General features: G+C 57.2%; 2 protein-coding genes across 4 annotated transcripts in view; one reads left to right on the top strand and one right to left on the bottom strand.

The window, feature by feature from the left end:
• CTNND1 (catenin delta 1) overlaps positions 1 to 9449 on the bottom strand; it is a 26588-nt gene extending 17139 nt beyond the window's left edge. The window contains exon 1 of one of the 3 annotated variants that reach the window (XM_042835550.1): positions 9371 to 9449. The gene's annotated coding sequence lies outside the window, so the exon portion shown is untranslated. Of the gene's footprint in view, positions 1 to 8770; positions 8855 to 9370 lie in introns of those variants that run through there. The other 2 variants (XM_042835549.1, XM_042835542.1) reach the window with 2 other exon arrangements.
• On the top strand, positions 9079 to 14331 carry LOC122169417. Its single transcript, XM_042835558.1, has 5 exons — positions 9079 to 9546; positions 9893 to 9992; positions 10527 to 10839; positions 12102 to 12321; positions 12460 to 14331. Exons 1-5 carry the CDS (start codon positions 9079 to 9081, stop codon positions 12766 to 12768), a joined length of 1410 nt encoding a protein of 469 aa, XP_042691492.1. The 3' UTR covers positions 12769 to 14331.

The raw sequence follows: 14331 nt of genomic DNA, 5'->3' as shown, positions 1-14331 counted from the left end.
AAGGCTCCTGTCGGCCAGGGAGACTGACCCTGAACTGGCAGACAGAACAGGACACCACGGGCAGAGCACAGACAAGATCCTACAGATAACACATAGCAGCCTTGACAAGCACCACCTGCTGCAGTGCATAAAGCAACTCAAGCATAAAGCCCCTCTGCTGGGTTTTCACAAGGACCTCTTCCCCCTCTTCCAGGATGGATGCAGTTAAGTCTACTCCCTCAACACTGTGGATTTTTTGGGCAAAGCACAAGCCAGGCACCTGCAAAGCCAGAAGCCACCTGCACCATGTCAGCCCTGCACAGCTCCCTGCTAGGAGGTGCACCTACAGCCCTCATTACGGCACAGAGGGAGTCAGCGTCACAGCAGCTCGGGCTGCCATTCCCCACCCACAGCAGCTTTCCTGCCTGTTGGAGCTCCTCACACACCTGTTCCACAGGACAAGGTTTGTTCTCATCACGCAACACTGCCTGCAGCTCCAGGCAGAAGCAGAGCTGCCTCCCCCTCCAGCAGGACAGTCCCTTGCCCAGTGCTGGGTCACAGGGCTGGAGGAGAGACGTGGCAGGGACAGCAGGGCTGAGGGCAGGCAGGCCTGCCAGGCACGCTGCCTCAACTACTAGACAAGAAAAATGGCAACATCGCCCCAGTAATTAGCCTTGCCCTATCCATTTGAGGGGCTCAGAGCCAGCTGGCTGCCTGCCCTTCAGCAGGGAACACGGACAACTCTCAGTACCAGGACCCTGCCCTCTCTGGGGAGGAAGAAACAAACTCTCCGGGTTCCATCTACCTACTGCGACGTACCTAGTAAAAACAGAAGCCCCATCAATAATTGAAGCCTGCAATTGCCTGAGCTCTCACAGTACATTACATTTGATGCTCTGCACTGGTTCACATCCCTACTAATTCACCACAGGCTCCCGATCAGTCTCAATTAGCCAAAAAATAAATGAACCAATATCTCTGGATTCTTTCCACACCCAGGCTCAGAGAGCCACATGCAGCCCTCAGACTGCACAGGGAGGCAAGCACCAACGCCAGTCAAGGTGCAGTAGGGCAGCACTTTTTGAGGTAGAGAAGCCATGAGCTGAACACAAACACTTGGAAGGGGATCACTATCAGGAGAACACAATCTTCTGGATGCACTTCCAAAACCATAGTAGCCCATAGCCCACCCTGAGAATAGGCACAGGCAAGGAGTATGGCTGACCTACAGCTCCCACACGTGCCTCGTCCAAAGCAGATCTTGTCCAGCAGCCTGGAGGTTGCAGAGGACACAGAAGGAACTTTGGACAGGCTGCTACCCATGCAAGAAGCCCAGTCACCATCCCAGGAGCTACTTGTGCTGACAGGGCCACTCCCTGCCCCATGGGCAGCCCAGCCCACACCACCAGGCCCTGGCAAGAATTGGGGAAGGAGGAACCACAACACGAGGAGCAGCCAAGATGAAGAGAGCCACTCAATACTCATAGCACACAGCTTGTCCAACCAGCAGCAGGATGGCAGCCCAGACTGCCTCGCTTAACTGCCACAAGGGCTGCAGTCCCTGTTAGGAAAGCTTCCCTTGCAGAGGGAGTTACCTGTAGGGATGCAAGCAGACACAATAGCAGGCCGTATAAGGGAAAGGGCCAGCAGCCAAGGCAGGATGATAAGAGGGGAGAGATAAGAGCAGGGTGGGGCCTGCACACCAGGCTGGAGTGAGGAAGCAGACATGGCACACACCCCCACTATCACCCCCCCAAAAGAAAAGGGCAGGAATGCATGATATAGATCAAGTTCCAAGGACCAGCCTGGACAAAGAGGTTGGGAAATGCAGTGGGCTACCCTCTGGCAGGAGACAGGCCCCACCAGGAACAGGGTAGACGTTCAGTGGCTTCTGCTGCCCCAGGGAGCAAAGAGCTGGGCTCAGCATACACAGGCAATCAGGGTTGCCCCTGGGGAAGGAGAAAGGAACAGCTCAAGACTGGCCACAGAAAGAAAGGGCTGGCCACAGAGAGCAAGGCTTGTTCTGATGGTATGTCAGTAATCCAGCCCCAGGGCAGCTGTCCAGGGGTGCTCCACAGGGTGGGGGCTGCCACACTCTAAAGCCACTGTCCCACCCAGGCAGGGTAAGACCTTTAGGTAGGCTCAGAAAGGTGGGCCCAGGGAGCCCCTTCCTGTCGGCAACACCCAGCACATCACCCTAAGGGCCCCCCTCCCGCACGTCCCCCACGTGCCCAAGGACAGCAGGAAGGCAGGGGCCTGCAGCCCCTGTGCTGAGCTCCCATCCCAGCCCTCCCATCCCAGCCCCCCGGCCCAGGGGTTTCACATGTTGGGAGCCCTTTAGCAGCACAAAGGCAGCTCTCTCCTCTCTGTGGGAATTTGCAGCTGAGCGCTCCGCAGGGACAAAGGGATTTCACAGGCACATCCACAGCCGGCCAGCCTCCCTCCCCCCGGCGTTCCCGCTTCCTGTCACAGTAGCACCAGACCTCAGGGGCACAGCAACAAACAAACACCAAGTGCCGGATTCTGGGAACGGGGCCAGAGCATTCCTGGGGCAGGCTGCACTCCGGCGGCCAGCAGGCTCCTGGGCCCCGCAGGGAAGGGGTAGTCCCCAGCTCCCCACCAGGGCAGCTCCCCGGCTCCGTGCCTTGCTCTAGGGACAGCAGCCACCAAGATAAAGGACACAGAAGCCCCCAGACAAGCGGGTTGCTCCCAAACCTCAAGTTCTGCACCCCAGCTCCAGCCACCCTGCTCCATGCCACCACATCTCTGGCCTTCACTCCACCTCTCCCTACACCCACCACCAGGCTGAACTTTCACATTCAGCCGCCTCTCTCCCACAGGCAAAGCAAACACCAGCCTGGCACTGCTGAGATAAGAGCTGTACTACAGAGCTGAGGGAGCAAAGTCCCTTCTCAATTAAATCTGAGGTTGCAGCATGGCAGGAGCTGCCCCCACCAAACCCAAACAGATGGGCAAGGGCACAGCACCCACCTGGGAGCTCACATCTACTGCTGGCTGCCTCCAAGCAGGAAGATGCAGCAGAGAGAGCAGCAGCATCAGGAACCCTCCCATCCAGCTGCAAGCACAAGCATCCACGGTCAGCAAAGCCCAGGGCAAACAGTACACCTCAGCACCAGACCAGCAGTCAGACAGGGGCATTTCACTCCTTTCCTATGGCAGAGCTCTCTCTACAGCCATCCTTTCCCCTTCCCAACAAAGCCACTTGAGATCATTTCCTCTTCCAACACCTGCAGCCTCCACATGGCTTACTCATGCCTGAGGGCTGACCAGGGCACAGGGGGCTGGGACTAGCACAGAACTGCCCTGACAGCACTGCACACCAGAAGGGTACTGCATCTGGCTTGTCCAGAGAGTGCCAGCCCCACCAGGAATTCCAAAGTCACGAAGGAACAAAGGAGATGGAGAAGAACAGGAGCACAAAATCCCCCCCACCCAGACTCATAAACAGTCTCCCTGTCCACCCTAACAGACACCCAGACGCAAAGGCAGCCTCCTTTCTTTTCTGCCCATCCCACACACAAATCCACAGCCAGGTCGGTCACACACCTCTCCCCACAGAGAGCAAACAAGCAGGCAGTGAGCTCATACTTGGGGAGGGAGGGGCATGCAGGGTATCTCCAAGATGGCCCCATAGCAGCAGCAGGACGTCCTCCCCTCACTCCAAACAGCCTCAGCTCCTGGGCAGGCAGTGGGCTGAGTCACAGCACCCATCAGCCGGGGCTGGGCAGGAGGATGCAGCCAACAAAAGCCCAGCTCCATTCAGCATGACCTCATCAGATGCCCCCGCTCCCTAATTGCATGTATGCATCAACTCCAAGTGAATTTAGAGGACCCTGCCAAGAGGAGTAATAAATGGGTGAAGGAAAACCACGGGGGAAGCATCCTACCCCAGCCCGCAGCTCAAGCTGCTCCCCAGCACTACATTTGGCTGCAGATCCCCTTAGCCCGCTTGCTGAGAGGCAGCATCCCAGGCTCCTGCACCATCCAAGGGGAAGGAAACCTGCATTTCCTGGTCAGACGGGAAATGACATCGTGGCTTCCCTTTCCCGTAAGCTTCTAAACACCACGTCCTGCCAAGGGCTGCTCCCCACTACCCTGACATATCACACAGGCTGGGACAAGGGACAGGCACAGACACCCCAACAGCCAGCTCAGCGTAACCGGGCCCACTCCCCAAGGGACGCATCCTACCTCCAGGGACCACGTCCTCACCTATCAAACATAGCGGCTACACGCTCCTGCCTGGGGCAGCAAGCATCTCACAAGCAAAAGGCAGCAGGTGCCACGTCCCAGCCTCAAGGATCCTCCCATGGGGACACAACCGTGCCCAGAAGGCTCTGAAGATGGGCTCAGTATTTGCAGAGCTGAGGAGGAAACAGCACCATAACCCTGCAGGACACCTGTTTGCCGAGACTCTGCAGCACATCCAGGCCATCCCCTGCTCCCCTAGCAGCTCCTGTGAGCATCAGGCAAGGCCATCTCCCCCCCACCACTCCCCACACGCACACCTTGAAGCAACTCAGCCTGCCTGGAGCCAGGCACGGCAAACAGCTGTGCGTGCAGCAACATGCTTGGAAGAATGCGTTACTCCACTGGGCAAGGGGCCTGCCAGGAACACGCAAACACGGTGACCCACCCTCCTAGGTCGGAAAAACTCGTCTTTGCAGTTCACCATGCTCCCTCCCGCCTGGTGCAGCTACCCACGCTGCCCGGTGAGAGCCAGCACCGCTTCCCTGGCTTGCCAGGCCAGTGCTGGGAGCATTGCTGAGGAGGCAGCCCAGATACAAGAGCAAATCTGAAGCCCAGGCACCGTGTAAAAGGGAGCGAGAAGAACATTCATCATCTGAGGACAGAGAGACACCTTCCTCCTCTTGGCCTGGGTGGAATCAGTTCTCCATATTCATTTCCTCTGAGACTACCGTGCTCGTAGGAGAGATCCTACCTGCCTCACCCCAAATAATTGGTCTCTACCAGCAATTCTGCACTTGCATAAGTGGCATGAGAGCAGCTCATCCCCCAGCTGCTCTCCAGCCCTCGCTCAGAAGCTGACACAGGTGAGGCCCATACCTTCCAGGCTGCCCACACCAAGGCCAGGCCAGTCGCAGGAAGGCAGTGAACTTTGTGCAGTGTTCACTGCAACTGGGGCCAACGCCCATAGGAGCAGGAGCCATCAGAGCCAGAACGGAGACATGATAGCAGCTCGTGCCCTTGCATAGGACCCAGCAAGCTGCTGCTGCCACCAACCCATCCTGAGGTCACCTACATTCTAGAAGAGCACCCAGATCCACAGCAGCACTCAACTAGGCTGCAGGAGAGCCAGTCCAAGAGCTCACTCTTCCATCCTGCTTGCTCAGCTCCCTTCAGCCTCTGACTTCCTTGGCCGAGCTTAGAAAGAAACCTCCAGCCCACAGTGCTGAGCCAGGGCACCCACATGCCTCCTGACACAACTCCAGCACCCCACAACCACAGAGCCACCCCCTCCTTCTGCCTCACCAACAGGCCAGGCTGTGGTTTCACAACCTGTTTAGGCCACGCAAGCAGAAGAAATCCTGCTCTCATCAGCACAAGCATCTGAGTAACCAACTGTTTAGAATCACACGTACAGAGGAAAGAAGTGCTCAGCCCAGCCCAGACCCCAACCCACACAGCCACAAACATTTCTGCAGTGGATAGAGGCCAGAGTGCTGCGGCATGAGGTCAGCGTGGAGCTGCAGCACACAAGGTAGAGGCCGGAGGACAAACCATCCAGGTGTCAGCCCCTCTGTCTCCAACCCCTGCAGGGTGGCTGGTCTCTCAGAAGGGAAAGGAAGCGTGGAACCTGCTGCCAGCTCACTACCACCTCCCTGAGCCACGTGCACCAGAAGCACATCAGGCATTGCACCACCAGCCTCTACCTTAACAGGAACACAGAGGGGAAAAAGATAGGCATTCCAGTAAGGGCTGTAGATCCCAGCACCACACCTGGCATCTTGCGGTGCTTAGTCACCAGCTTCCCTCCGCACCCCACCAGCCATCTCACCCCACCGTGCCGGGTGCTTTAGATATGGGCCACAATGAGGAAGTAGTACCACACGCTGGGAAAACTGCTTCCTCTGTAAAGAAATAAAGCAGGGAGATATACTGCACACTTCGGTGCAGGAGGACCTCTCCACACCCAGGTGACATAGAAGCATGAGTACAGCAGTCACCCCACATTGGTCCATTCCTATGTACCAGTTACTGGACAAGGAAGGCAGTGGGACACAGCAGCTCTCCTGACCGGAAGGTGGGCAGCACAGCAATAGACATGAGACACACAGGAGTCAGACATACTCATGATCCAACACTCGTCAACCAGCTGCCATGAGCCTCCACGACAGGAACAGGCCAAGCCTGAAGAAACAGCGCTGTGTCCTTCCCACCCTCAGCAGCCCCCTGCACAAGAGCAGGAGCCAACAGAAGGCTCAAGTCACCTTGGGGAACTCCAGCACTTTGTTCTGCAGCCTGCAGATCCAGCCCCTTCCCAGCAGCCTCACATCGAGGCACATTCCTGAATGCCGTGCCAGAGGACAACTTCCTCCACCAGCCAAGCCCTGTGTCACATACAGAACTCTGAGGCTGCCTGAATCACTCAACAGGTTTAGATTTTGTCACCACAACCAGGCAACACCTGTTGCTTTTTATGGACCCAAATCAATTCTGCGGTTCTGCTCCTTGTCAGAAACAGAGCTGAGGCAGTGAGAATAGCACAGTGCAGTGACCTGTGTCTGTAGGGAAAGGAGGGAGCTCTGTGCATCCAGCCTGAAAAGGACAGGCAGACAGCATGATCATTGCAGGGCAGCTGGGGAGAGAAACCAGAATGCTCAAATAGCACTGTCCTCTAAAGTTGCAGATGCCACTCAGAGAACCCAACAACCTTCCAGGCATAGTCCAAGCCAATCCTTCTGGGTGCCCTAAACACACCGCTTGGATCAAGGCCTAATCTCAAGAGCAGAAACAGTAAGAGGCAATCCAGCGACAGAGCTGGGCCTTCCTCCCAACTCCCAGCCCACCCCAGGAAAAAAAAAACCATGAGGACTCTTGAATGCAGTGATGCAGGGTAGCCTTGTTGGATGAGAGGTACTGACCCCACTGTGGCCAAGGCAAACCCAAAGCTACACAGCACTGAGCCTCTCCATCCTCCCACCCTTTCAGGAAGGCAAAACACGCACACAGTCCCAGCAAGGGCTACATACCACAAGACAGTTGTCTGCACACAACACAGGTTCAGTCAAATTCAGTTTAAGAACAGCTTAAAAAAAAAAAACAAAACCAAAACAGCTGCCCCCTTTTTTTTCCCCTATTAAAGTGTGTGAGTAAATCCGGACAAGCCAGAGAGCCTCTGGGAAATGTGGGTGCCGTCCTTCCCTGTTGTCAACAGCGAGCCCTGTACTGTCAGACAGCAGCGTGCAGCAGGTACCAGGAACAGGAGCAGAACAACAGCAAGGCCCACAGCCAACATAGACCAGCCCTCATCCTGTATCACCACGTCCAGGACAAGGCACGGACAAAAGAGGCTGGCACATGAACTGCAGTCCCCAGCCCACTGCAATCCTAGACCAAGTTAGTGCCAAGTTTCAGCTCCTTCCCCACACCAAGCTGAGGACAGTCTTACTTCCAGTTCCACAGTGAGAGAGGACACAAAAGGAACCATCACATCAGCAGCTGTACTCGGCTCCATGCACCAGGTGCTGCCCCTAAATGCCCAGCAGCTGAGCAGGAGAGCCCTCCACAAGGCACAACTGACCCAGGAGGGGATCACCCAGCAGGGCAGGGAAAGGTCTGTCCCCGCAGCACCAACCACACAGCCCAGCTAGGCAGCAGGACCTTCCCAGAGCAAGAGCCACCACCCGGAGACCCACCCCTCCTCAACAATCAGAGGAAGCTCAGCCGTCCCCACTCCCTCACTGGAGGCTCAGAGGATACAACAGAACCACTGGCAGTCCTCCCACGGACAGAGGCCCAGACTTGAGTGCAGTCACCCCAAGTTCAGACTCCGCTCCGCAGCGCTCCGAGGAGCGGCACCACGGAAGGTCGGCGGCCTCTCGCACAAAGGCACAAGACGGCCAGCTGACAGGAATCGCGGGGCTGCCCGCAGGGCCCGGACCAGGCTGCAGGAAGGCCGTCCCCGTTCGGCAGCGGCTCAGTGCCACCTGCCAGCCCGCGGCTCCGCCGCACGTCGCTTTTCGTCGTCGGGAGAGCAGAGGCGCGCTGCCGAACGGAGCCGCCTGGAAGAAGGGAACTGCCGCACCCGCCCCGCGCCCTTACCCTCCCCAGCCACCGGAGTCCCCTCCCGCTAGAACAAAGGCGCAGACGAGGAGAAGGACACGGCAAGACTCCGCTGCCAGCACGCGGGGGGGGCGGCCCGGGCCCCGCGCCCTGCCCCAGCCCGCCCTCCTCCCGCACAAAGGCAGGGCGAGGGCCGCGGATCTCGTTTGCATCGGCCGCCAACCCGCCGCGCCTGTCGGGCCAGCTCCCCGCGCCGCTGGCACGCCGGCGCCCTTTGTTGTGCGGCCCCGGGATCGGCGACACGCGCGGCTCGGCCCGGCCCCCGGCGGGGCGCGGGGCAGCAGCGCGGGGCCGCGCCGCGACTATCTCCTTCGTCCTCCCCCCGCCGCGCACCTCGGGGCGCTCCCCGGCACCGACGGCGTGACCCTCGCCCGGCACCGGCCCACGCCCCGCGAGGCACGGCCAGGCCCGACCCCGGTCCCCCTCCCTCGGTAAACGACGGGACGCCGCGAGCGGGACTCACCGTGGCCGGGCTCCTCGGGGACAGGGGGCGGTCCCGCCCCGCGGCCGCCCGGCCCGCTCCGGCGGGAGAGGAGCGGCGGGACGAAGGGCTCGAGACGCGAGGAGCCCCGCCGAGGGGCGACCCGGAGCAGCGGCCGTCCGGGTCGAGAGAACGCAGCGCAAGCGGGGCCGCAGAGGGTCGGGTCGGGCTTCGCCACCGCCGCTCCGTGCGCCCCGCACCGCTCCCGCACCTAAAATGGAAGTTGGTCCGGCGGGGCGGGGGCGGGCCGGGCTCCGGGTACCGCCCCCGGCGTCGGCGCGCCGCGGCCAATGGCGGTAGCGCGGAGCGGCGCCCGGCGCGGTAATGGCGGCCGTGCGGGGGGGGGCGGGACGGAGCGGCACGGAGGAAGCTGCTCAGGGTGGGGGTCCGCGGCACAGCCCCGTGAGCGCGCCGCCTGGGAAGGCTTCCGGAGGCCGATCCTCCCGGTAAAGCTTCCGGCTGCCGCGGGGTCGCGTTTCCCCGGCCTGAGCTCCCGTCCCGGCCGAGCCACGGCTGCGGGGACTCTGCTCCCGCTGTGCCGGGGAGCCGCCCGTCCTCGCTACGGGAGGAAACGCCGCTCACCTGCGAGAAGCCGGGATGCAGGCTGGGGGTTCTCTGCCTCGCCTCTGGTCCGGGACCGGCGGGACTGGGGCGCTGGGGAGGATCTGCCCGCTCCCGATTGCCGAACTGCTAAGCGAGATAATGACAAGAGGAAAAGGATTGCCGAATGGTTTGGGTGGGGACAGGTGATTTCAGGGGTAAATATGCACGGCGCGGTTGGGCAAGGAGAGGTGGGGGAGCCGATAGCCGCCTGCAGATGTTTGGGGAAGGTAATCCCCCGGCCGGGGGCGGGGTTTGCTCAGAGCAAAAAAGCATAATGAAGAGCAATGGGATTAAACGAGTGAGAGGGACGCGTTTAGTGAGATTACGGGGCGGCAGACCCCCAGACCCTCCCTGTCGCTGGATCAGTAAACAGATCATTCGGTTCGCTGGCTGCAAGGAGCGCAGCAGGCACGGGACAGCAGCTCTTGCCTCTGCAGCGAGCGGGAGGCTCCTCTGCTCCCAGCGCAGACACCTTTGCTCAGCCCGGGCGGGGCCCCTTAGCCCTGTGACTTAAGAACCGAGCCTTTGCCCTCTGGAGGAGCAGGGGAGCCAGGCAGCACGCTCGGCACTGGCCGGGTAGCTGCCATCGCACGGACAGCAGGTAGGTGGTCACCAGTACCACAGCCTGGGGCAGACTTTCGGCGTGCCTGATATGTTGCTGCATTCCAATCCCGTATTCCGATCAGCCCAGAGATTTTACAGCCTTTAAAGTCTTTAGTGAGTTTCTTCAAAGATGAAATGCGCTGCTGCGAACACGCCTATGCCAGCTCTGAATTGGAGCTGGAGTCGTGTCGCTTTGAAGCCGGGTGAGCGCCTCGTGTCCCGAGGGCTGCGGGGCTGAGCTGGGCAGGGTCTAAAAGCACGCTGTCAGCTCCAGCTCCTCATTCAGCAGTGCCCGGCAGCAGCCAGGACACCCAATAATGTGTGCTCACTTCTGAAGGAAGATTGTACCCTGATCCCTGGGCTCGGGCTCACCCTGCAGCAGACAGTGCTCTTGTTTAAATGTAAGTATTGTGGCGGATGAGTCCGTCCTGCTGCTTCCTGGGAAGAAAGATGGGTTACTAACATGGCTAAATTTGCCCTTTTCCAGTAATTGGGCGTAATAACATCTTATGCATCCCCTTTCATCCTACAGTGCTGTTGATGCCTTCTCCAGACAAAACGCCCAAACAAGGCAGCTACCACCGGAACAGAGTAAGACAACTTGTTTATCAGACAGAGGAATGCTCCTCAGCAGCACGGGGCAGGAGGAAGAGGGAGCTGCCGTCTGCAGGCCCAGCGTGGGCAGTTCAGAGATGGTCTGCATTGTTCTCCATCAGGATAACAAGGCACTTCCGCAGCCCCTTTCCTGTGGGAATCCCAACAGGTTGTTGTCCTCCCCCTGCAGGAAGGGAAGCGTGGCACCAGGGGGCTGAAACATCCCATCTGTCAGATGTCTGCACTAAGCAGTATGTTCTTCTCTTCACCTTTGGTGCTTTTCCTAGTCTTGGGTGCCAGACTTCACCTCTTCAGCTTTCCCTTCCATGGTAGATGCAAGCAACATGCAAGATACCTCCTAAGAATAGAGAAATGAGACAGCTCAACGCTGCAATTTAGTAACAGAAGTAAAAGGGGATGTTAATGGAAAACAATTGCAGCTCTGATTAAGACCCAAGATAGGAATTTCCCTTCTCTGTAAGAAATCAGCTCAGAATCTGCTGATTGGGAGACTCGAGAAAGGATATGACTAGCTCAGTGGCAGGATCTCTCTTCCTATAAACTGTGGAGCAAACCAGGATAACCAACTTGCACTTAGACTGTATCAGACAGGCTGACCTCGCCTTCCTTCTACACTGAGACCTACAGGGAGATGAACCTTGCCAGACTGATTCACGGAGCCCTTCCAGGTCTGCGCACAGCTATCCACTGGGACAAGCACAGGAGAAGGCAAAGCAAGGGCCAGGCTGGGGCACAACACCGTGCTTTTTAGGACCCTGTTTCTGCAGGTCTCTATCCACAGAGAATGAGGTTTGAGAAGGAAGGAAGGTGCAGGTGCATGCTGGGACCTCATCCTAGTCTGGCTTTGGGCATAAATGGAGTGACTGCTGCCAGTGGTGAGGGTCACTTCTGCACAGATACAGCCCCAGCCAGCAATTTCTGGGCACCTAAAGGAGAGAACCACGCTCTCGCAGTTTGCTGGCAAGATGCAGCCAGCAAATTCTGGCAGTGAATGTGGATGCTGGTATAGAAAGAGAGGATCCTGTCAATGGGACAAAAGGGTGTTGGTGCTTTTTTCCAGTGCGGGCTATTTGGCTTTGAGTACGAGTAAGAATTGCACTAATAAAATGCCTCTTTTGTGTGCAGACTCTATCTACAGTGGAAGTGTTTGCTGGTATCACCAGATCCAGTATCTATCACCAGTATCAGTAACTTTTCAAGGGCAGACAAGGCCATGGTAGGAGGAGGGGTAGGGGAGGCAGCACTAGGGGCTGCTGGGGCTGAGGAGAGGACTACTGCATGACAGGGATCAGTGTTGCCCCTGCAAAACACTAAAAATGCCTCAAAGCAAAGGGCCTGCCACCTGGGCCAGGTCCAGGGCTTTGTGTTGCTAGCTCTGTGGGTCTATCAGGACAGAGAATCCTTCTGACACACGGGGAACGAGTGCAACTAAAGAGGCCTGCATCAGCTTTTCCACCACCCAGACCACTCACGTACTCTCCTTTGTTTCCAGGAAATGTGATTTCCACTCTTTCCCAGAGCTGCTGCTGAGCTCCCTGTCTCAGCCGCTGTCACAAGACACACAGCAGTTTGTAAGATCGCTGTGGTCTGAACGGGGCTGCCTGTTCAAAACATTGGCTTCCCATCTCCCACAGCGGGCCCAAGAGGCAGAGGGCTGTTTGTGCCACGCTCTGCATGAAAAGCACTTTCTGTGGGCTGGAACAGATCACACGGTAAGAGTGGACTTTGCCCTTTAACGCTGTGCTTTCCTCTTCCCTGTCTTGCACCAGTAGTAGGACGCACAAGAGCTGTTTTGCACACTGTAACTAATGCCTGTGAATGCCTCTTTGTCCATCCTGCGTCACCTGCAGCCTGATCCTTGTCAGCTCATGAGCTCCCGCAGAGCCTTCAAAGCTGTCTGCCAGCCAGCAGAATGCCAGGATGCATTCTTACTTTTCACTTTGAGCGTGTCCAAGGACTGGGACAGATCCAGATCACTTGCCCTTTTACCACTCCTGCTCCTGGGATGGCCTCAGGAGAGGGAAGAGTGCTCCGCACTGAGTGACAGAGAGGGAAGAGCCCAGCTTTGCCTTGGCCACCGCCCTGATGAGCAAGCACCGCAGCACCACCAGCTTGTTCCTCCAGCAAAGGAGACAGGTGATATCAAGTCCTGCCTCTGAGTCAGCAAGAAGCATGCAGTGAAGATACAGCCTTCTCCTGTAACTGGGATTTTGCCTCACCTGCTGATCAGCTGCCTGGTCACAAGAGGAAGTCCTCTGATATCAGCGTCTTGGAATTTTTTAATTTAGCTTTGTCCTGGCTCCGTGGCTTTCCTTTGACTTCTGTGCCCCGGTCGGCTCAGCCAGCTGAAAAGCACTTTCCACAGCTGATGTCCTCCCACTTGCAGGCTCTCTCTGCTTACACCTTAGGCTTGCCTGCTGAGGAGTCTCTTTCTCACTGCCACAGCTCTAGCATGGTCCAGGCACAGTACAAAGCATCGCAGAGCAGCAGGGAAGGCTAAGAGCATATTCTAAAATTCATATAGGCCCCTAAATCAATAACCGTATCCATCTGTCCCCAGTGAATTCAAGCTTTTCAAGTTACAGCTTCAATTACTATAATTTCAAAAGATTGCAGTGGGCAGAGGAGTACAGTTCTCTTTTTTCTATTTTTATGAGCATATGATAGCACTGATATGAAATTACGTGTTTTACTGTTTCCCTTGGTATGTACAGCTGGACACAAAGCCACCCGAGGTCAGTGGAAAGACTGCCACCAACCTCAGAGCCTCTGGCTTAGACCCATAATTACTTTCTTTTATGGTTTGTTCCAGTTCTGCACCCTTACATGTCGAAACACAGGAAAACCCATCTGTAAAGCCACAGGGGATGATACCACGTTTAACTAGTTGCAGAAAGCTTTGTAGGTTTAAAATCTACAGCATCATTTTGATTCTTGTTCTTCTGCAGCCCTTGAAACTTCCACCCACTTTGGTTGTTTGTGAGGACAGGCAGTATCTCCAGGCTATGGGCTAGGATCATTACAGCTCTTGGTAGCGTGTGTGTGTGGAGTGATTGACGCAGATGTTTTTACAATGGATGCTTTATAAAACAGCAAAAAGCATTTCCAATTCTCTAAGCAGACAGCATCGTTTGCACGAAGGCCACTTTCCAAAACACCCATCCTCAATCCTCCCCTTTCAGCCCAGTGTTTATCTGTACGCCTGTCTCCCCCGGAGGCATCAGCAGGCCGTGCCAGTGCTGTTTCTCACACACACACCCAAAACAAGGCCATGAGCTGATGGACTCAAGTGTCACCACGATAGTGGCAGCTTCTTTGCAGCCAGCACACATCCTGCTCGCTGACCTGTTGCTTGTGTACCCAAACCCCACTCTTCCTGGGGAGGCAGGACGGGATAACTCAGGTAACCAACACCAGTGTGGTAGTGGTACAAGGTGCCACATCGCAGTGGTAGCTTTAAGATGGCGCAGTCTGGGACGGGCACTTTCCCGGTGTCCAGTCTTCACACCCCGGAATCTCCGCAACCCGTCCCTTCAGCCCCAGCTCGCTCGGAACACAGCCCACCACAGCCCGGCCCCCGCCACTTTCCCCACTCACCCTCACCGGCCACCAGCACCTCCTGCGCGACCTTCCCGCCTAATTTCCCGCCGCGCTGCGATTGGTCAGGATTGGCCAATAGCGGAGATGTTGCTGGGCAGAACACGGAGGAGCGAAGCGTCAAG

The sequence above is a fragment of the Centrocercus urophasianus genome, unplaced genomic scaffold, assembly GCF_019232065.1.
Source record: "Centrocercus urophasianus isolate 14NV4802_14NV808 unplaced genomic scaffold, USGS_Curo_1.0 seq_535, whole genome shotgun sequence".
Lineage (NCBI taxonomy): Eukaryota > Metazoa > Chordata > Aves > Galliformes > Phasianidae > Centrocercus > Centrocercus urophasianus.
Note: the sequence above shows the minus strand (reverse complement) of the source record. Positions and strands in the feature narration are given on the sequence as shown.

Bases quoted from the DNA above. Each gene is read 5' to 3' on its own strand.
- LOC122169417 (XM_042835558.1), top strand. From the start codon at position 9,079: ATGGCGGTAGCGCGGAGCGGCGCCCGGCGCGGTAATGGCGGCCGTGCG. The intron at 9,547-9,892 runs GTAAATATGCAC...GGGGCCCCTTAG, and splicing joins GGGGACAGGTGATTTCAGGG to CCCTGTGACTTAAGAACCGA. The intron at 12,322-12,459 runs GTAAGAGTGGAC...CGTCACCTGCAG, and splicing joins GGGCTGGAACAGATCACACG to CCTGATCCTTGTCAGCTCAT.